This window comes from Dipteris shenzhenensis, chromosome 30, assembly GCF_047967505.1.
Source record: "Dipteris shenzhenensis isolate YYH24624 ecotype China chromosome 30, Dip_SZ_1.0, whole genome shotgun sequence".
In the NCBI taxonomy this organism is placed as follows: Eukaryota; Viridiplantae; Streptophyta; class Polypodiopsida; order Gleicheniales; family Dipteridaceae; genus Dipteris; species Dipteris shenzhenensis.
Window position 1 is genome coordinate 4,338,842 of NC_141625.1, and position 23,633 is coordinate 4,362,474.

Here is a 23,633-nt window from a genome sequence, read left to right on the forward strand (position 1 = left end):
CACAGTGTTCCTTGGTGTGAGTTTGGTGTCATCTGCAAACTATTGGCACACCAATTGTTTACCAGTAGGAAGCTCTATTCCTCTAATTGATCCCTCTCTAATCTGACTTTGGATAAGCTAGCCTAAATGTAAGAAAATAATACGACGTCTGTGCTCAACAGATAACAGGATCTCGTACGCAAGAGAGAAAACAAGATAGTATGGAGAATCAAAAATTTGATTACTGTAGAACTAATACAATAGATGGCGCTGCCTCCCAACCGTGCGCTCCTGTAAAAGAAGCTTCGATGGCGTGCTGGAAACAGTAGAAGACGGAGGCTGGATACTAAGGAATCAGGGTTGCTGTAGCCAGTGATGAAATGGGCTTCATGGGCTTGCTCTTATATAGCCACCAGTTGTAGTTGGTTAGGCTCAATTGGGTGGCCGACCCAGTCCGCCCAAAACGGTCGACTGGGGGTCGGTCCTGAAATAGGCCATCGACCATACGATAGAACCAGTGCGCAAAACAGAGCAACTAGCCTACGGTTTACCGTTCGGCCCACAGCCATCCGGGATCATCTGAGGCTCCAAACAGGCCCCGCACCCCGAGAGTGGGCTGCCCCGAGAAATGCTCCGTCTACCCTCAGTGCGGTCAGTCAAGGGATGCCTTCCTACACTTGCATGTAGCCTAGTTGGCGGTGTGCCAACTCTATCTGAAGCCGTCCAGCCATCAGGCTACACATGGCCCTCATCTGGTGTCCAAACCAGGACCTACCGGATAACCGAGCTACTCAAATGCCTTCTCCTCATATGGGGGGCTTACAAGTAGAGTTAGCTGGTTCCCGCGTAGTTACATGAGAGTGGAGCATTGATATCTAACACCCCCCCTCAATGTCCACCCGCAAGTGAACTTACTTTTTCGGCCCAATGCCAAGTCGATGAAGATGCCTCTCCAGCAAGTCCCTTCCAAGAGCCTTCGTGAAGATGTCCGCAGCATTCTCTGTAGTCGGACAGTACACCAAGTCGACCTCTCCATCCATGATCAGCTTGCATACAAAGTGATATTGAATCTCAATGTGTTTTGTGCGAGCGTGGAACACCGGGTTCTTTGCAATCGCCATGCAACTCTGATTGTCACATGATAATTGCGTAGCCTTGTTCTGCACTGCACCCATGTCCCCCAAAATCCTCCTCAACCACACTGCTTCGCAAGAAGCAAAGCATGCAGATTTGTACTCAGCCTCGGTAGAAGAAAGAGCAACTGTGGGTTGCTTCTTGCTGACCCATGACACAACTCCAGATCCAAGTGAGAAACAGTACCCTGTCCCTGATCTCCTGCTGTCCACGACTCCTGCCCAATCCGAGTCACAGAATCCGGTCAAGATATTGCCCTTGGTATAGGTGATGCCATAATCCAGTGTGCCTTTGATGTATTTCAGCACCCGCATCCTTGCCCTCCAATGGTTCTCCCGGGGCTTATTTGAAAACATGCTAAGTACACCAGTCGCAAAGCTGATGTCCGGCCGTGTGTTGCACAGGTAGATCAAGCTGCCCACAAGCCTTCTGTACTTCGCTTCGTCCACCAGTGGTGATGAATCCTCGTTTGAGAGCTTCGCGTCAACCTCCATAGGGGTACCAACTGTCTTGCACTCAGCCATGCCAAATAAATGCCTTCAGTATTTCTCCAGCATACTTCAGCTGTGAAATGAAGATCTGTTTTGGCTCTTGCCAAACTTCAATCCCCAAACAAAAATGCATCAGTCCGAGGTCTATCATTTCAAACTCTCTTCCTAGCAAATGCTTCGTCTGCGAGATCTTCTCTTCATGGTTCCCTGTTATGACAAGGTCGTCCACATAAAGGACTACGATCATACACCTGCCTCCTTCTCTGAAGATATACAAATTTGCATCAGATGGGCTCCTCCTGAACCCGTTTTGCAGAAAGTAGGCATCAATTCACTGGTACCATGCTCGTGGGGCCTGTTTCAGCCCGTAAAGTGCCTTCTTCAATTTGCAGACTTTACCTTCTGAACCGGGGATCTCAAAACTTGGTGGTTATTCCACGTATACCTCCTCCTTGAGATCTCCATTCAGAGAGGCGGATTTCACATCCATCTGAAACAAGGGCCAGCTTCCTTGGGCAGTTAAAGCCAAAACACTGCAAATTGTGGTTAGTCGAGCTGTGGGAGCAAAAGTATCCTAACCATGTACCTGTGCAAATCCTTTTGCCACGAGCCGAGCCTTGTACTTATCCAACGTATCGTCGGACTTGTACTTGATCTTGTACACCCACTTGGTCTCGATTACCTTGCGCTTTGGTGGTCGATCCACAAGGTCCCAAGTGTTGTTCTTCATTATGGAGCCATACTCCGACTGCATAGCCTCCATCCACCTATCATCGCCCTGTGCCTCTTCAATACACTTGGGTTCATTAGCACGGATCACTTCTGTCATCAAAGCATAGTTGACCAAGTGTTCCTGTGCCCTTCTTTGCTCCTCTAATCTCTTGGATCGGCGGTGTTCTGATGGTTCCTCCTCAATAGCTGGAGGTTCTCTGCCGTCCAAAAGCTGCTTTACCCACTTCGGGAATGGCTGTTGCCATTGTGGTTCTGCAGGCTTTTCTTCATCTTCTTTGTCTTGAATCCTTCCAAGCACCGTTAGGGGAGTTCGGTTTGCTGTTGGTGGCGGTACTGGATGGATATCCTGATCCTGGTTGTCTGGGAAGGAAGCATCCTTCTCCAATTGATGCGGCTGTTCTGAGAAGACCACATCACGACTTACAATTACCTTCTTGGTAACCTGGTTATAGAGACGGTAACCCTTCGCCTCTTCACTGTAGCCCAAGAAAATACACTTCCGGCTCTTCGGTTCCCATTTGGTCCTGGTAGCATCAGGGACATGCACAAAACAGTCACATCCAAAAACTCTGAAGTGTGCAGCTGAAGGTTTCTTACCAGAAAAGGCTTGCAGTGGAGTCATCCCGTTCACAGCCTTCGTGTAGCTACGATTGAGGATGTAAACTGCAGTGTTACATGCTTCAGCCCAAAAAGTCTTTCGCAAATCTTTCCCTTTTGTCATACTCCGGCCCATTTCGCAGATGATGCGCATCTTGCGTTCTGCTCCATTTTGCTGTGATGTATGTGGCGGGAGTTTCTGCCTCTTGATTCCGTGACTTTTGCAGTAACTTTCGAATTCAGTTGATGTGAACTCTCCACCTCTGTCTGATCTCAGCTTCTTCACCTTCCTCCCCGATTCTTTCTCGACCATTACATGCCATTCCTTGAACCTACTAAAAGCCTCGTCTTTCGTCTTCAGGAAGTATATCCATATCCTTCTACTGTAGTCGTCGATCAGTGTCATGAAGTAGAAGGAACCACCCAAAGCTTCCGTCTCCATCTTTCCGCAGAGGTCCGTGTGAACGAGCTCTAGAGGAGTCTTTGCTCTGCTGGCCTCTTTAGGAAAGGGCTGCCGATGCTGCTTGCCCATCATGCAAGCTTCACATACATCGGGCAGATCTGAAATTTCTGGTAGCTCTGCAATCATTCCACTTTTATGCATCTCCTTTAAAGAACTAAGGTTTAGATGACCAAACCTCTCATGCCACAGCTTAGTGTTCTTCACATCCGCTCGAGCACTGAAAGCTGAGAGTTCGTAAATGTTGTTGCGCTGTGTACCTTTACCAACGACCTTTCCTTGAAGATCCAGGATCTGTGCACCATTCTTATCGAATTGAACTTTGAGGTCCCGATCCGTGATCGCAGAAATGGACAACGAGTTCCTCTTGATATCTGGCACATAAAGAACATCGGACAACTGTTTTATAACTCCATCTGACTTGAGGGCAATCGTACCTTTTCCTTTTGCTAGACATTTTGCATCATTACCGACTGCTACCATGATGTCATTCCCTACCGGCTGTAGAGAGGTATACCAATCCTTCCAACTGGTCATGTGGCGCAATGCACCACTGTCAATGATCCAAGGTTCATCCGCAGGTACATGAACTACCTCCGTGTAAATCTCCTCAATTGCTACGTACAGCTCTATTGGTACCGCCTGCGTGCTGTTGCTAGACTCTTTCTTTACTCCGTTCTTCTCATCTGCAATCTTCTTTCGGCACTCATTTTGCTTGTGCCTTGCCTTGTTGCAATAGAAGCACTTGATCTTCTTCTTTCTCTTTTTATCACCAGAAGAAGATGGGTTACCAGAGTCCTTACCCTTACCTTTCTTTGATCCGGTCCAAAAAGCCGAATCTTCTCCAGTCCTCGTCTTTTGACGCATCTCCTCCTCCAGAAGCATCGCGCTGAAATCCTTAAAGTTGAGGGGCGGATTTCTGTTTTGCGTATTCCGCGCCGTAATAAGACCGTTGTACTTTGGTGGGAGAATCCGTATGCACCTTCGTGTTAGATTCTCGCTGGTGATGGTGATGCCAATCGCAGTCATCTGATCGCGTAGATTCTTCACCCTGGTGATGAACTTCTTTGTCGCTTCAGACTCAGACAATTTTTCGTTCACGAGTTGAGTCTCCAGATTCTGAATCCGCGTCTGATTCGTGGTCTCTAGCTAGTGATGAAATGGGCTTCATGGGCTTGCACTTATATAGCCACCAGTCGTAGTCGGTTAGGCTCAATTGGGTGGCCGACCCAGTCCACCCAAAACGGTCGACTGGGGGTCGGTCCCGAAATAGGCTACCGACCATACGATAGAACCAGTGCGCAAAACAGAGCAACGGACCTACGGTTCACCGTTCGGCCCACAGCCATCCGGGATCATCTGAGGCTCCAAACGAGCCCCGCAACCCGAGTGGGCTGCCCCGGGAAATGCTCCGTCTACCCTCAGTGCGGTCAGTCAAGGGATGCCTTCCCGCACTTGCATGTAGCCTAGTTGGCGGTGTGCCAACTCTATCTGAAGCCGTCCAGCCATCAGGCCACACATGGCCCCCATCTGGTGTCCAAACCAGGACCTACCGGATAACCGAGCTACTCAAATGCCTTCTCCTTATATGGGGTCTTACAAGTAGAGTTAGCTGGTTCCCGTGTAGTTACATGAGAGTGGAGCATTGATATCTAACACTAAAGAGTCAGCAGCAATGGCAAAGAGTAAAGCAGCCAATGGGCAACCTTGTCCTATAGACCTCCTAAGAGGGAAGGGTTGACTCATTTCACCATTAATGCAATGTTTAGTTGAGGCATTTGTTAGTAAAAGATCCACATAAGAAAACAAAGGGAGGACCAAGCTCCATGTCTTGCAAAGACTAAATGAGGAAATCCCACTCCAACCTATCATAGGCCTTGTCAAAGTCAAATAAGAAAGCATATGTCCTGTTTGGTCTCCTTGGCATATTTACACCCCTCCCAAATCTTTCTAGTACTTAGTTTGAAGGTTTCTTTAGTGGGTCTATCAAGCTTACCAGCCCACCACTCTTTGAAATAGATTTTTAGAATAATTTGTTCCCGTTTTCTGTGCTCCAACCTGGTTCTAATTAAATCAGCTTGTGCATTAGTGCAACCTTGCCTAGCAGCAATCTCTAAATCACCAATGTTTTCCTGAATTTTGTCCATCCTCTTGGCCCTGATTTTGGCTCTGGTTTTCCTAGCATGTCTGAGGAAACTTTGGGACAGTTGCCCAAGAAAGACCAGCAGGTTTGTTTTCAGAAAAAGGGTTAGTCCAAATAGCCTTAACCCTCCCTTGAACACTCTTCAAAGAGAAGAGACTTGGATAGCTTTAAACCAAGACTTGGACTTGTGACCCATCCCAAAGTCACACTTTAACAGAACAAGCTTATGATCAGACAGTGAGAGAGAAGAAATCACCCGAGTTTTGAAAGAAAGCATTTTGCCAATCAGGCCCTGGGAGGCATAGAGTCTATCAATTCTGGCTTCTCTCCTGAGATCACCAACCTGATTATTGCACCAAGTGAAGTCACGACCAACATCAGTGTCTGCTAACTACAAGGTATCCTTGGATTCTTCCCATGCATTCAGTTCCCTACCTCTTATCACAGTACCCTTTCCTGCCCATCTGTCCTCTTTGTATTCAACTATATTAAAGTCACCTAAGGCAAAGCAATTGCCACCTGCACCATTCATAGTCTCCCACATAGTTTTTCTGTCAAGAGCACTGTTATTACAGCACAATCATGTCCCTTAATAATACATTGCAGTGAGAGCCATCTATTCAACAATAACATTTGAAACTCCTTTGTTGTAATGAGACAGGATGCCTACAGCAGTCCCCCCTCTACCTTCCTCATGGTTGATACAATACCACATCCTTCTTCTATCTACAGTCTTTCACCTGGTTTCTAGATTGGCCCCAGTAACCTTAACTTCTTGAAGAGCTACAAAAGTGGGGGAGAGAGAATTGGCTCTCAGCCCCAGTGAGCTAGGTATTCACCTCTACCAGGGTCAGTAAGACCCTTCATATTCAAAGTCAAGAAAGATATGGCTTTATTTGACATTCTTCTTGGGACCCTTCTTGGCCCTAGGGTTTGGGCTGTTTGTCTAGGGTGTACTACCCTTTATTTGATATTGTCTTCTCTTATTCCGAACTGTAGTGAAGACTTAACCTTGAACATTAAAGTCCCTAGGCCCAGCATTGGCATTTATATGCACATCTTCAGGGTCATCATCACTGAGTCCTTCAACTGCCATTGAATCCTCTCTGTTTAGATCATCCTCAAAGTCATTTGACCACCTAGCTTCTACCATGTCATCATCAGCATTTTCATGCTGTCCATTGATCCACTCATCACTCTCTTTTCCTATGGAGCTATGGAAGGAGAGGCAATCTCTTTTCCTTTATCTCCTTGCTGTTTGGGGCTAGAGGAAGGCCCTCCTTTAAGTGAGGATGAGCCAACTTTCTGAGAGGAGGTCTCAGCATTGTTAGGGGCTTTAGGAACCCACTTCTCAGTAACCAGACGGGTTTAGGAGGAGGAGGAGGACTCTTGGGTTTACCCCATTTCTAAGGGCAGTTCTTGACAACATGTGTGGCCAGACACACAGGAAATAGGAATTAGGAAGGTTTTTGTAAAGCAAATACTGCTCTCTATATACACTACCATTCCTATCCAAGATAACCAAGGTGTTAGGGAGATCTTCAACAATGTCTAGCTTAATGCACACCTGAGGCTTGTCCCTGGGGTTAATAAAATTCATAACCTCTCCTAGCCCTCTAGAAAGGAAAGGAAGCTAATTACACAAGGAGAGGGGAAGATCAGGTAATTGCACCCAGATAGGCATCATGGTGGATCTAGGAGTGTTCGGAGAGAAGCTGGGAGACCACCGTTTCAAATAAAGGGGTTGATGTCGAATAGTCCATAATCCATGTTGCAAGGCTCTAGCAGCCATCTCAGGCTTATCAACGAGAAACACAAAGAATCTTTTTCTTAGGAAACAAACATTAGAGACAACCATACCCTTGTGCACCTAGTTAGTTCTAATCCAAGTTTCTAGTACTGCTAAGGGAGGTCTAACACTAGGGAGATGACCGACAGACGCATGAGTACTTAGCCGATCCTCGGAGTCTGAAAGCAACTCGTCGTCAAAAAAGGCCATGATTGAAGTACCTGGATTAGGGAGGCCGAGGTCCTCGTGCTCTTTCTTTAGTTTCTCCTCCTGGAGCCTTTTCAGAAGTTCTCTGTGCACCATCTTTTCTTGCAAACCGGTCGTGGGGTCTTTCTTGCCACTAGGCGTGGAGGGAGTCTTTCCTCCGTCATCTCCGTGTCCTCTCCCCCGGTTGGTGTTGTCGTCCTTTGTTCATCTGCTTCCCTTACCACCTTTGGTTGCATGTCCATTCCTTCTATCTCCACGAGAATGCGTTCTTCTTCTTGCTTTGCCAGCGCAAGAAACACCGACTTCACAACCAGAGAATACATAAACGAGTGTGGGGGCACATCAGAGGACATGGTGGTGGAGACAAAAGACGAGAGGCGGACCTCAAGGCGGTGATAAATTGCACCATGCAGCTGAAACTGGAGCCAAGTAATACCATGCAAGAGCTGAAAGGACCCTCGAAGGAAGCACCATTGAAACAGGAGGTGAAAGAGGAGCTGATGGAGGAGGTGGTCTCTCCAACACAGTCAGCACGTTGCTCGCCACTCTCGATGAAGAGAGCTAGAAGGACAATTTTGTTAAATGAAGTGAGAAACAATCTTAAATATAAAGAGAATGTTATTATTAAACAGAATCCTATTATCATGAGAGAGAAAGAAAGAGAGTCTATTAATGTCCACGGGAGACCAACAAGTCTATGGGATGGCATAAAAAACCAGCTAGTACATTAGCTTTTAGGGAGGACACATGGCAGTACCCAAGGAGTGCAAAAAAGCAACCCCGCTATTTAGAGTACCTACATATAGTTTGAAAAAACCTAATCAGACATAAGTTTAAGGTTTATTGTCTTTTGGTTTGGACTTAAACTCTTGGATGAGCTCTATGGCCTCACGGTATATTGCCCATTTTCTATCCTTTCTAGCAGTCTTAACCTTGGCTAATTCCATTGCCTTACACTTCAAGTCATCTCGTGTGAGTTCCTTGGCTATCCATACCTTGGTCCCTTTCAGCTTGTAAGATTGTCAGAGAAGCTTGATTTGTAAATCTTGTGAATTCAGCATACCGATAGCGTCATGAGATGCCTAACATTTGCTTCCAAGTTCCGGAGAAAGAAAAAAGAATCATTTGCATATGCCTGACTAACAAAAAGTATGCCTCTTGAAAATTCATTACCATGCAAACACCGTTGTGAAACCAAGGCATCCATATGCATCAGCAATGGATGAGGAGCGATAGCAAAAAGAAAGGCACCAGGTGGACTGCCTTGATGAATAGAGTAGCCTAAGGTCCATGAAAAAGGGAGGGCATCGGATAAAAGGCAACGAGCTGTGCCATCCTGATGAAGCCAATAAACCACGTTTTGCATCTGCGGTCCAAAGCCCAACTGCCTCATAATAGATGCAATAAAATGCCATTTGACTGTGTCAAATGCTTTTTCAATGTCCACTTGCATGATCAAAACATCTTGATGGGTGTATTTGGCATCTTCAATGCCTATATTGGCATTTGCAATATTATCTGTACTTGCCTCAAGGCACAAAAATATAGCAAGTAGGGTGCAAGCCCATACATAAGAAATGTGATATGTGCAGGACTAACATTGTAGAAATGAGCTTATACACCACTAGCATTAGTGTGATTGGCCATACTCTGACAAATATTGGCACAGGGGCTTTTTTGGGATCAAACGCAGTAATCCCTTTTTCCATGATGAGGGCATAGTGGTAGAGAGCCAAGCATTAATAATTATGTGCAACAGGACAGGGGTGAGCTGATCTTAAAAAACTCAACTGTAAGGCCATCCCAACCCGGGGATTTAGAGCGCCCCAATTTAGACAATGCTGCTTTTATTTTTGATCTGAAAAGGCAGCTCCAGCTTATGTGCATCCTTGTGGGAGAGGATTGGTCGAACATTGCGAATAAATTTTTTTTGGGTCTCCACTTGTACAGGTGAAGGAGGAGGAGCTGCAAACATATAAGAAAAATATTTTTGCACCACATCATCAAGCTGTTGTCTATTCATTGTCCATGAATCATTTGGACACAACACTTGATGCAAAGTATGGATGCGGTAGGAAGCATGAAGGCTTCTGGAAAAAGCCTTGCAAGAGCAACCTGCATCCTACAAGGCTTTTTCGGTGAGAGGAAAGATGCCATTTTCAGAGGTTCTTGCCCTCGTGGTCAGGGACGGATTCCTCCCCCCACCCCTGCAGGGACAGGCAGAGTCAGTAGGCCAGAGCCCAGCACCTCCTCAGATAGTAGCACTAGGAGTCCGAGACCCTCTGGGTGACACCTTCAGAGGGAGAGTGGACCTAGTTGGGAAAAAAGAAAAGGAAACGAAGTAAATTGGCTCAAAAGCGTTGTAGGCAACGGACTAGAGAGAGAGAGAGAGAGAGAGAGAGAGAGAGAGAGAGAGAGAGAGAGGGTTGAGAGGCACCCGCGGAGGAGAAGCATGCACCTTAAACCCTAAACCCTAAACCTTAAACCCTTGATTGGAGACCCTCCCCCCCTAGCAGCAGAGGCCACAGCTCAACCAGTTGATCCTCCATCAGTGGAGGTATAGCAACGCCTCCCTCCCCCGCCTCCCCTCCTCCCCCCGCCTGGCCTCCCCCTCCATAGCAGCTCCTTCAGCCTCCCCCCCCTCCACCCCCCTATCAGGACCTGCCCTGACTCCCCTGCCAGTAGGCAAGGGCATGACCGCTTTCCCTTTGCTTCCTCGTCTCAGCGGCTTGTCCCCCTCCCTTCTCATCCCTCCCATTCCGGGGGGGGTTCAGAGGGAAGGGGCTCGTCCTCCCGATCAACAGCTCCCATTCTTCAGCCTAGGTGTCCGAGAGATTTTTGAAGATTGGGGCCTTGGAATTACTTGGAGATCTTGGACTCTTACCCTCTACCACTGGAGGTGACGCTAATGATCTTGCAGCCTTGGAAAGGGGGTTCGATTAGTGTAGTGGGCTCCCAAACACATCTAGTTTGGAGATTCTAGTTCGCCTCCACAGGGTTGGAGAAGTGGAGCCCACGAGTATTTGATGCTATGATGGGGGATCAGATCTCACGCATGATGAAAGATTGGATGGGTCCACTGGGACTAGAGCTTTGGCACACCCATGGTACTGAAGTGAACTTGCAGTTGAGCTTCACACGGGAAAAGCCGATTTATGGTTTGACAGGAGTTATAAAATTGCCGCATGATGCAAGGATTGATCCGGCACACTCTAGCAGTGTGTTGAGCTGTTCGGACTGGACGTTTCCTTAATGTTGCAGTGGGCACAGGAGATTGGCATATAGCCGGTGTCCATCCTGGTATGACGTCCCACGCACCCACCCATAGGCGAGCCTTGTTTCCAGCTTCCCCATCCTCATGGGTTGGAACGTGCACGGGCTCCACGTCCGTACATGCAGTTAGCCGCAGTACCTGATCCTTTGGCAGGAGTTGTAGAGGGCAGTGGTAGGGCGAGCAGTGGACTTCCTTTTGATACAGGAGCATATGTTCTTAGCATCAAATATAAGATGGCAACACCACCTTCTTCCCGGGAGAGTCTCGGAGGTGTGGTCTCTTGCCGTAGGATGGAGCACGGAGGGGCTGCATTGTGGTCTCCCAAGCGGTGGCCCTAGAGGTCTACGATAAGGGTGAGCTTATCCCCAGGCAAGCAGTTTGGATGGGAGTCAGGATGGGAGAGTCATCTTCACGATCAGTGGCAGAGACCCGTGGTGAGAGCTAGAGTTCAGTCGGATACTTTGCAGCCTCCTCTTCTCATTCGGCCAGAGGAGACATGGACTGCTTGAGAGGCTGGATCACTTCTACGTTGGGGACTGGGCACTCCACTTAGGCGGCTCTACAGGGATTCTAGCAGGCACCACGATGTTAGACCAATCTCCAGCAGTACTCTACCCACAGCAGCCCCACCGGGGTCTTCCCCGAAAGGGGGTCTGCATTCCAGAGGACCTCTTGTAGGATGAGGAGGTTCAGCAGCAGGTTATGGTAGAGATTTAGTGGGTGCCAGAGTCAGCACCCTGTGAGGGCTAGGCTTCGTGGGTGGTAGATCCGATTCATAGGAGCAGTGAGGAGTTGCAGTTCCACGCCTTTAGATGGAGGGCTCTTCAGGAGCGCGAGCGTTGACTACGATGAGACCTTGCCTCCATAGAGAGGCTCAGGGAGTAGGTTAAGGATCCCAGTGGCTTAGTGACAGATATGAGAGCGCGCGCCTTGAGCTCCAGGACACGGAGGTTCGGTGGGCTGAGTTCTCCTACCACTCCACCTGAGCTCGTTGGGTATAGCAAGGGGACATGATTCTTTCAGACCACTGTGCCTTGATCGGCAAGCACACAGTTACAACGTTTACGCGATCCGCAGGGCATTATGTATACTGATCCACAGAAGATTCTAGAGCTGACCACGGTTTTCTATAGCCAACTCTTTCAGGTGGAGAGGGTGACTCCAGCTTGCCTTGTGGCCCGTGAGCTAGTTTGGGACCACGTTCCGACGGTAGTCTCGTGGGAGTTGTGCAGGAGTCTGGATGAGCCTTTCACGAATGAGGAGCTCTGGGAAGCCCTCAAGGCCCTCCCGACCTAGAAGTTCCTAGCGAAGATGGCTCGACTCCGGCCTTCTTCCGGAACTTGTGGGAGATCATTTCCGCTCTTTTTCGCTTAGCGTGCCAAGAGATCTTTGACATGGGCTCCCTTCCTCAGTCCCTGAGCAGGGGGTGAATTTTTTTGATCCTGAAAGGGGGAGATAGGTCAGACATTTGGCAATGGAGATTGATCACCCTGTTTGACACTGCATACAAGCTCCTCACCAAGTTCTTGAGTTGGCGGTTGCAGCCTCATCTCATCGACATCATCCGGTCACCCCCCCTTCTTGGTTGGCTGGTTTCGGCTCTTTTCTTACCTAACAGAAATGTTCAATATTACTCGAAAACAAATAGGCTAGATTGGAGTAGGTTTTTGCCTCGGGGGAGGGGCTTATTGACCCCCCCCCCCCTTCGATTCTCCTCCAGGAATCAGATTCTTGAAATGAATCACTTTCATTCAGCCGGGATCGGAATCTCTCAGCCTAGCCGAGATCAGCCAGCCTGCCTATCTATGCAGTGATGAACCAGTCACCAATACAATGCGAGACCCAATCTTACGGCTAAGATACTTGTTAGGGAGGCACTAATAAGGGCCAGAATCATATGCCCACCTGGGATTGATGGAAGGGAGAATGGTTTTCTGGTCGGTCTTTACGCTTCCTCCGCCAGGTTCCTAGGGTCCGAAGGACCACTCGACCGAAGCATGAGGTCCATGACACGCAAACCAGCTTTGTTCAGGAGCACATCATCTTGGACAATATTTTCACTTTCTGGGAGGCAGTTGATTGGGCCAGGGAGGAGTCACAACCTTTGGCCATCCTTCTCTTGGATTTTGAGAAGGCTTACGACAGGGTGGAGTGATCTTTCCTAGAGGGCACTATGTAGAGGTTGGATTTCCCAGACAGATGGATTAGAGGAGTCTTTGCGCTTTATGAGGGGAGCTCTAGTTAAATGCTTGTTGGCGGACACACAGGCGAGGCCTTTTCTCGCTCTTGCTCGGTCCGTCAAGGCTGTCTCCTAGCTTCCTTTCTTTCCCTTTTTGTGGCGGAGGCATTGGGTTGCTACTTGAGATCGCAAGTGGTGGGCCTCGTAGGGTTGAGGCTCCCAATCCGACAGCAGGATGAGCTACTGGACTCAGAGTTTGCAGATGACACAGCCTTGTACGTAGAGGGCACCACAGTGAGCTTGGAGAGAGTCAGAGGAGCCCTGGCTATCTACTGCGAGGACTCGAGTGCACGGATTAACTGGACAAAATCCATCGGTTTCTTCATAGGCTGAGGAGACATAGGAGATTCGAGAGTGGGGGAGTGCCTTTGGCTTCCGCTGGATATCTTGGGGAAGCAACGAGATATCTCGAATGCCAGGTGGGTATTGATATTACAATAGAGCAGCAGATGGCCTCGATCCTCGAGAGTGTCTGGCGCAAGCTTCTCTACTGGAGCTCGGCCCAACTCTCCCTAGCGGGCCGTGCCTTAGTGGCAAACTAGGTCCTTGCCACGGGCTAGTACATTGCCTCTTGCTAGTGTTTTCACAAAGGGTGCATCTGACAGCTCCGATGTTTGGTTCGGAATTTCCTTTGGGTAGGATCGGGCAGCACGAGGAATACCAGAGCTCGGGTTGCTTGGCAGACGGTGATCATGCCTCGGGAGGCTTGGGTATCATTGATTCGGAGATGCAGAGCAGAGCAGAGCCCTCTTGGGCAAGTTGGTTGTGCACGGCCTCACCCTTGGCGCAAAGCATGCGAAGCTCCTCTTAAAGCGAGGGCTTGTCAGGAACACCCCATACACTGGGGGGCAGTGGCCGCATTCACATAGATGGATCTTTTCAGAGGCCCCCCTCATGGGGAAGGGTTCCCCCTTGATGAGGAGCCTCCATAGGGTCTAGCAGAGATTAGTAGGGGGCCTCATCCGTGCTCAACCTTGTTGCAGAGAGGAGTTCGAGCGTCAATCCCTCATTTGGCATCAGGATGGATGTATGCTCGGGCAGCGGACTCACAATGGATGGGCACAGTGGGATAGTGGCCGTGGATGAGGGAGATTGACCTAGCCATCCTTGAGTCTTGGTGGGAGGGACTCCGCATGTGGTTGGACAGCAGATGGTTGGGTCAATTTTTTCAGACTGGGGTCCCCTTGAGGATAATGATTCAGCGAGACAGCACGCAGCGTGGTTTCTTCCACGCAGGGCTTGGAGGCCAACTTCAGGCACTCAATGAGAGAGACCCAGAGATGGATGGGAGTCATTGGCAGATGATCAGAGTTGTTGGCCGATTGGGGAATGAGTGGCACATCGATCCTCCGAGCATCCCAGAGTAGGATGCCCCCAGATGGCACCTCTGGCTTTGGGAAGGTAGGCCCCTGCTGAGGGAGGTCCAGTGGGATCCGGGAGAGTGGTTTTGGCCTTCCAGGATTAGTCTCGCCGAGCAAGTGGACGAGGTGCCCTTCTTTTCCTATACCATTGGATTCGTAGGAGGCTTCAGATGGACTCTTCAACTTGGACTCCTTCGAGGGAGAGACATTGGGTGGCCCAGAGGGTGACCTAGGAGGTTCGTTTCAGGTTTTGGACGCGTCTATGGTCCAGTTTGTGGCCGAGGAAGATCTCCTACTTCTGGCTGGCCGCCCACGAAGGCTTGCCATGGTTGGACAGATGCAGGTGGAGGGGCAGTGTCACTGCTGTTCTGCTAGATTTTGGGAGACGATCCCTCACTGCATCTAGAACTGTCTCAATGCAGTGAGGATATGGATGGGAGCCCTCAGGATTATGACCTGCATGCAGATTCTTCAGAGGTACTACACCTGTGGGATGGTGGCCTGGTTGACTGAGGGATGTCAGGTGTTCCAAATTGATGAGGTCTCTCCATCTTACCGGATACAAGGTCAGAGCATTCAGAGGATAGACTCCATGAGGCGGTCCCTCTTGATATCCTTATTCCCCTCCGGAGGATAGCATGTGGGAGGTAGTAGCCAGTATCACGGCGTGGAACATTTGGGTTGCTCGTTGTAGTCTCTGGTGATGGGTGAGCATCCGGTTCCACCCTCGGCTACCTTGGTCGCCATCTGGCAGGATATCATCTACACACTACTCTCCACCTAGGAGCGTGGGACCCCCCGGGCTCTAAGGCGATTGTCATCACGAGGCGCGAATGTTTCTGCAAGGCTTGGCCTGCAAGAGTTTTCTACATATTCACTCCGCGAGGGATTCGCTGGTTGTATAGTCCCCCCACCTGGCTGTTAGCCCCTGTACCAGAGATTCCCTAGGCAGTGAGCTAGGTTTCTCTGGAACAAGCTGGGTTTTCTTCTTTCAGCCTTTATCCCGTTTTTTTCCACCGTCGGGGCTGCTGTTTTGTATGAAGTTTTTCAAGAATTAATAGAAGGTTCCTTTCTTTGCAAGTTGATACTGGTAGGAAACCTCTTTGAGATTTTTTGATTGCAATGAACATGCTCATATTCTCGCTAGGAAAGGAAAGAATAGGATGCAAAGTCAGAAAGATGTATCTTTATTGCATATGATGAATATGTAAATGCGTACCAGTTGTACAATGAAGAAACCAAGAAAACAGTGGCAATCTGAGATGTCAAGTTTAATGAATTATGTGATCAATATGCAAATTGAGAATGATAATGAAGAAACCTTAGTTGACTCTAAAAGATAGAGCTTGAAGATGAGAAAGAGGATAAAGAGCCCCCACAATACTCCTGAGAAAAACCTAAAGAGATCTAGATGGATTCTTTAGATATTGAAGGATGTTATTGGATATCATGTGCTTGAGGCTACTCGCAATAGGTAAAATCAAAAGGTCTACTAGGTGCATCTTTCCCAATGTGATATGCTCCAGGTTCTCTACTATGCTCCTTTAGGGGATGTTGGGTCCTCCCTTGGTATTAGACCCTCCTTTGGTTTCAACAGCAGGGTAACTCACAAGATGCTTAGCTGGCTGTTCTAGGCGGTTATATAGGCTTTTTTTGCATTGATTGCTGATTAAGTTGGGAGTTTTCAGATTGTTACATATCCGACAAGATGTAATCCTCATTTAAAACTTGGGGGTTTCTTTTTCAGCATAAAATAATCTTCAAACACAGCAAATGAAGAGGGGAGAAACTTGAGAAAGAGAAAGGGAGGTAGAAAATAGAAAGTAGACAATAGAGCAGGGTTTGAAGAGAGAAAAAGGGCGGGCATTTGTATACCCTTTAGAACACTCTCAATTGAGAGGGCTGAAGGAGATGGGGCCAAAGCTTAACAAAGCGAACAGGAAGGGAGTTTTTACAGAGAGTGTGAGTACAGCGGATTTTTCTATCGAACATGTTCTTTTTTGTGGCAGGCTCATATGGAAGTAAACTATTTGTAAGTCTTTTTCTGTCAAACTTCTTGACAATTCAGTGACCACAAAGGCGATCTGATGAGGAGAGACTAATCTTTGCACGTGTATATGTAGGATGAAATTCCTTTATCAGAGTTAGAGAAGATGTTTGATGAGGTTATGACAAGAAAGCATGGTGAGTGAAAAAGCCTTACTCATAGTTTTGATTTATTTTGACATGAAAAGCAGCAGTTAAGAAATAATCAGTCTTGCTGGTTTGTTATCTTTTGAGGTGACTGCATCTTTCAGTTTCACTATCACACAGCAAAATTCCAAGCTAACATGTTCTGAGGTCTTGATTCTCACGACTGTGCCTGCAGGAAGGATTACTTCATTAGGCAGTTTTTTTGGACCAAACCAGGTAAATGCTATTTTGTATTATGGAAGAGGATTCAAAAGCTTCAGTCATACATACTTTTAGACTTAATTTATATGACAGTAGTGTTTTCTTGGTTTCTTCTTTGATTGTGTATGACATTATCTTCATGGTAAGTTGTAATACAATGCACCAAAATAAATTTTCTTGTTAGAGAAGTGTTCTTCTGAGGTATGTTTTTCAAGCATTCCATTCACTTAGTACATATTTGTTATGCTCAAGGATAAAATAGTCGGGCCTCTTCATGCAGCTTTATCAAAATTGTTATTTTCTTCGCTTTGTAGGAAGATAGTATCATCCCAAGGCTCCATCCAAGCTCACATATTTTTGAAGCTAGTCGTGATGAGGTGACTTTTATCCTTTCTTAATTTCACAGATATTCAGCACAAATAAAAAACTTCTATGCTGATAAGAGATACTCGACAAAAATCTCAATCAACACTCAACTGTTTCTACCATGCTGCTTTTTCTTCTTTTTACTTTGTGCACTTTCAACAGACGTTCTGAAAGGATGCTGTTTGGTGATGTTCTTTTATGATTCTCTTTCCAGATGAATAAAATCCATCAAGTACTGACCAGGGAAGGGCATGCTGGAAGGCTACAACACAATTGTCTGTCCTTTGTTTCAATACGAGACTGAGTCACAGTCAGACTGTTGTGGCGTCTCTATTTATGTACCCCCTCTTATCCATTGCAGGGCTTGATTCCTTGTATGTATGTAAGTTTATACTCTAATGATGATGCTTTTTTATGGCCATATGGATCAGTCTTTCATGAAATAATTTTTAAGGCTAAATATGGATGCAATCGAATTGGGCTTCATTGATGTCAGTATCTCAAAAGCATAGAAATTCAGTTTTCCTGTGATGTTGTCTTGTGAAAGAATTACGATACAGTTGTAGACATTAGGAAAGCTCAGAGGTTTATGTTTGAGAGTACAATTACTACGTGAATGCCAATGTCAATGCTACAGAGAGATGACTAGAAGATGTGAAAGAACAAATCACCTGACGAGTGGATGACATTACAAGGAGCATTTGTACTTTCTTGGGAAGAAGGAACTGGCTAGTGCTTCATCCCCATCTGCGTCCGCATCTCCACATCACCTTGTCGATGCTCCTTCTCCATCTCCATATCACCTTGTCGGTGAAGATCCAAGCACTAGATCAACAAAAGCCATATGACAGATAGGACTACTATATCCATTCATTGATTTAATATCTGCTCTAAAACCAAGATCTTACAATATTAAGCAGCTCAATCCGAGACAGCTTTGATGGTGCATGGTTGACAAATGTACTAGCTGCAAAGGGCATGATGCCCATATGCTCAAAGATTCTCCAAACTACTTGTGCAAATCAGATGATGTCAATAGGTTGTACGCTGAGGTTTTGTCCCACAAATCGTAGCATCATTATATCTCTAGAAGACATCAGCCAGCAAGAAACACAATGTGGAGTTGATCTTTATATCTGCCAAGTTGTCTGGCCCTCCTTGAGCAATGAAAATAATTTAAAAAGATGGTGATGATAGAATGGAATAGTTTTTAATGTAATTATTCCATGAAATGAAAGACATTAGTACGAATAAAAGACTCCTTTCAGAGGAATGATAATTTCTTTATGTTGCAGTTAAATGCAGGCAAGATGTGTTCCTTCTTGTCTTGTCTATGAGCTGCAACAATAATGATAAGAAATGATGTGTAACATGTGCACGCCTAAGGTAAACATTGCTACATAGAAGGACCTCCGATTTTTCTTTCCCATGCATTATCACATAGCTCTCGTGGAGTGTCTTATGAATACTGTAAATACTGCATCAGCTTTAGTCAATGGCTTTGTAGGAGAGAACGGAGGTAGTCACAGACCAAGTTATAGCGTTGGTTCAGTGACAACACAGAAGAATGAGTTCTTATTCAAAGGACCTGAAATTTTTGCATGGAAACTTTATTTGAACATCATCGTCAAAACAAAAGCCATCAAAACTACTCTACTTGTATCTGTTGGCTCTCTATTGAGGATTCTATTTAGCATTGCTTATGGGACTGCAGACAAGCTAAGATCATTTGGAAGGGAATTGCTAGGTTATTGATTACTTTTATTTCTTCTTTCTTCATGACTTAGGCTCCATAGCTTGGCTCTCTCTTTTAGGGCCTCAGGTGTTTTATGAGAGACATGACTCTTCTTGGTCTTTTCGATTCGATGATATTTGGTTGAATCATGCTCGCTTGATGACGTTTTTGGCTCTTCTTGCAGGCTTGCACATGCCTCTGTGGATACTTCATGGCAGATTCTAGTGAGCATATTAGCGTGGCATATTTGGAGATCCAAACATTTGCCAGTATTTGGACACACAACTTGGTGGCCACTTAGGAGAGCTTGCCAAGGCCTTCTCAAGCAACCTTTACCATGAGAAGGATTGTTTTCCTCGAGGAGTGCCATGGATCCCCATTTCTCTCAGAGTCTTCTGTAGGGCTGAGGTGGCACTTTCAGTCTCAACCTTGGATTATTTTGAGCTCTCTCACAGGAGTTTGATTTTGCTCCTCTATGGTGTGTATTTTCTCAGCATTACATGATGTAATACTCTGTCGAGCTTTCTCTTGAGTTTCTTCCATACTTAATAGAAGTCTTTTTTTTTTTTTTGGGGGGGGGGAGGGGGGGGGACGCAACAAGGCATCATGTATGATTTGAAATGGAGAAAACCATGTTGATATGAGCCATGTTTTGTATAATTCATGGAAATTCTGACTTTTATATGTGAGTTATTAACAAGTAGTCACTAGTTTGCTTTTTCGTTTCTTCATTGACAATATAATAAAGAATAGTGGCAATAATGGAAAGAAAACTAGAAACCCTTATTATTTCTTTAGTTTCTTCCTTTCTTGGAAATTGTGTGTGCTTCTTGAGATAGCATACTGATGGCAGTATTAACAATGGAGTGCATTAACGCATGCATTTAGTCCAAATACATTTTGAGGTAGAATGCATGGTCTATGTAAACTATAAAGGTATGTGCCATCTCTAATGTTAGCATATTATTAATCAAATCTAGACATTGTTAGAGATTTTTGGAGCAGAATCAAGAAACATAAAAAAACCAATGAGAAGAAAAGTTGGGAGAGATGTCTCGACACCAAAAGATGCATCATACCATACAACTATGCTTAAACATATGTATAAAATCCTCGTAGGAAAATTTGCCACTAATTTAGGATTATTCTTTATTCACACGATTAGCATAGAATTCACATTATATTACTCTGTCAAGACAAGCAATGACAAACAATAACCTTGTTTTAATCTCCTAGATTGCTTGTCTTCATTGTGAAATATGGTTTGGAACAATCACGAAGGTAAGTTGATTGCCATCCACATGTACATGGCACACTTCCTTGGAACGGCCTTTGTAATTGATGTTTATGAGTGTCATTGCCCCTACCACTCCCACCTTGCAAGATATAGTAGCTTGGTGATTATTGTGCATCTTCTTCCATGGCGTCAAGCCCTAACAATGAAGGGATTTTGCCACTTTTAGAATGACATCTTTCAAGCATAAATATTCCAAATAATTCTCCCAACATAAGCTATTTGGTAAAAAGTCATTAGTATAGAAACCTGCTTTGCCTAACATTTTATAAAAATCATAGGTGCACTTCCATTTGATGTCACAAGGACAATATCAAGTATTCCATCTTCACTCTCAAGCACAATGATAATTAAAGGGGTGTGATGGAATGTAATGCTCAGTCCTTCTTCGACTCCCCAGAATCATCATCTTGAGGGAAGGCCTACTTCATGATGTTGATCTTGAGAGAAGGTGTTGAGAGTTCATGCTCAACATCATGTGATCATGTGTGCATAGCACCCTCATGTGATCATATGTGCATAGCACTAACCTTATAGAGTGCTATAAAGGAAAGGATTAGATTTCCTAACCCTAATCTTGAAAGGATTTGTATATATTCTATTTTTTCAACTAAATCTAGTGTACAGTTAGTCATTTGTGGTATGCTCTCTAGCTGTGCCCTCTCTCCTCATCTCCACTCTTCTCCTCTCCCCTCTTCATATTTTGTCAGTTCATGTATCACTTTGACCATATAGGCATAGTGAATGGTTGTAAATCTATCATATTTCATCCTATCCACAAGATACTTAACTCTAGTAGACCTGTCCAAAATAGGCTCACTACTAGGTGCTCTCAAAACATCCCTCGTCTTCCTTACTCCAGGTGTAATAATAGAAGGAATACCCAACTCATCATCAAGGCTCTGTTCTGAGCCACTGGATTCACCTTCCACAAAAGAGTGACCTGCATTCACATCAACCATGGGTTGATCTACTTTCTCTTTTCCCTTTCGTGATACTTGCATACCACTATCTGCATTGCTTTGAGGAGATTCTCCTGATCTCAATCTGCCTATCCATGGCAAAGTGTGTGAACCACTATTAGAGGATACTATAGGTCCACTAATATTTTGTGATTACTGCTATGAATTCTGTGCAGCATTACCATTTTGTGCATCTACATCACCAGTCACATTTACTGGTTTATATTAGCTGCTCATCTTATCAAAAACATCTTTGCTCACTGTAAATTTATGAGTAGAAGGGTTATAGCATCTATACCCTTTCTACTGTAGAGAATAACTGATAAAGATGCACTTCTTAGCTTTTGGATCCAACTTGGATCTCAAATCATCTGGCACATGAACATAGGCAATGCAACCAAAAACTTTCAACTGAGAAATATTTGGTTTCTTACCAGTATACCTCTCCTCTGGTGTCATGCCATGTATTACTGCAGTGGGAGTCCTGTTCATTATATAGACTACTGTAGTAACTGCTTCAGCCCAATAATAATCTGGCAGGTCTTTTTCATTGAGCATGGCACGAGATACCTCTCCAATATGTCTGTTTTTTCATTCTGCAAGTCCATTTTGCTATGGGGGGTGGTTGCATGAATATTGTTGCTTTATGCCATGCTCCTACAGGAACCTTGCAAACTCATTTGAGAGATACTCTCTCCCTCCATCTGACCTTAGGCATTTTATTTGTAGGCCTGTTTCTTTCTCAATCATAGCTTTAAAAGCTTTGAAATGCCCAAACACTTCACTTTTCTTTTTCATAAAATACACCCAAACTTTTCTTCTATAGTCATCAATAAAGTGACAAAATAATGACAGTCTTCAATAGATGCAACTTTAGTAGTTCATACATCAGAGTGGATTAATTCCAATGGCCTCTTACTCTCTTGAACATGTCTAGGAAATGGTTTCTTTGCTTGTTTTTCAATGACAGGCTTCACATACCTTATGCATTTCTGCAACCTTGAACTTAGGCAATCCTGCAACAATATTTTAGACCTGCATTAATTTAAGTCGATGTACATTAACATGACCAATGCGTTTATGCCAGATATCAATATCTACAACTACACCAGTCCCATGTGTAAACATTGCTATACTCAAGTCAGGCATGTCCACATCTAACGTAAACATCCTGCCCTTCTTCTTCTCTTTTGCTATCAAGCAACCTTTATTTTTCATATCCTCAACAAAGCATCCATGAGGATTAAATCTAACCTGCAAGCCTTGCTCAACCATTTGACCAACAGAAACCAAGTTCTTGGTGATATTCGAGACATGAAATATATCAGACAGGTTTCTCTTTTTCCCATCCTGCATAGACAAAGGTATTTTATCAATCTGCACAATAAGATGTGTAGTATCATCACCAGTCTCCACAAATCTTGGTCTTTCCATTTTCCTTGCATCTTGCATCCATTTTGCATGCCCTCTCATGTGTTTTGACGCACTTGAGTCAACATACCACACATCATTGCTTTCTTCTGCATTTGTCACAGAATTGGTCATGTGCTACATCATAAACAAATGCTCTTTTTTGTCCTCACCATGTCTTCTAGAGGATGCATAATTGCCTTGTTGCAATTTTCCATTCATGATGTCATTCTGCTTTTTGTAGCAGTCTTTAGCCATATGACCCATTTTACCATAGTAGTAGCATTCAACATTGCTGTTTGCATTTTGGCCTCTCTACCATCCACCACGATCTCTTTGGCTCCCCCTGTCTCTAAAGTTATCACGTCCTCCTCCATAGGATTGGTTTTCTTGAATTTGCTGTATTTTCTGATTTCTGCCACGGCCTCCAAATTGGCCTGCTCTACCTCTGTCTCTATCTCTTCCAGCATTTGAGTAAAAGACAGTTTCTTTTGAAGTTCCTCCTGAAGAAGATGCACCACCATTTCTCTGCTCTTTAGCAATCAACTCCCCAAAATCAAGAAAATTCTCACGGACAGCAATGGATGTCCGAACTATGCATAATCCTTTCCTATACCATTCAAGGTCGCAGAAACTAAATCATCATCTTTCACTGGTGACCCAATAGAAGCAAGTGCATCTGCAATCTTCTTCACCTTCATGTGGTAGTCATGGATGCTCATATTTTCTCGTTGCACATTATGCAACTCCTGCTTGAGCTACATTTTCTTGGCTTGCGTATTTGTGCTATACATTTTTGTCAAAGTATCCCACACCTCCTTCGGCATGCTTGCATCCTGAACATGCACAATCATAGAATCTGAAATACTGATAGATAGCTAGTACATAACTTTTCTGGCTCTCTCATGCCACCCTTTAAATGCTTGCAACTCTTGTTGATTGGGAACATTAGGAATAACTGGTTCTTTTTCAACTCTAGTAATGAACTCCCAATAGCCTTTTCCCTTAAGGAAATTCGTCATTCTAAACTTCCATGCTTGGAAGTTGTTCTTGTCAAGCTTTTTAG

The 23,633-nt window shown here is 45.3% G+C and overlaps 1 protein-coding gene across 1 annotated transcript in view; it reads left to right on the top strand.

Moving 5' to 3' along the window:
- LOC147881626 (uncharacterized) overlaps positions 1-19,224 on the top strand; it is a 160,092-nt gene extending 140,868 nt beyond the window's left edge. The window contains exons 12-16 of the mRNA XM_087401222.1: positions 16,530-16,590; positions 16,775-16,815; positions 17,115-17,177; positions 17,381-17,548; positions 19,086-19,224. Of these exons, the coding sequence (XP_087257348.1) occupies positions 16,530-16,590; positions 16,775-16,815; positions 17,115-17,177; positions 17,381-17,470 (255 nt within the window). The 3' untranslated portion in view covers positions 17,471-17,548; positions 19,086-19,224. The remainder of the gene's footprint in view (positions 1-16,529; positions 16,591-16,774; positions 16,816-17,114; positions 17,178-17,380; positions 17,549-19,085) is intronic.
- Positions 19,225-23,633: the final 4,409 nt, after the last annotated feature.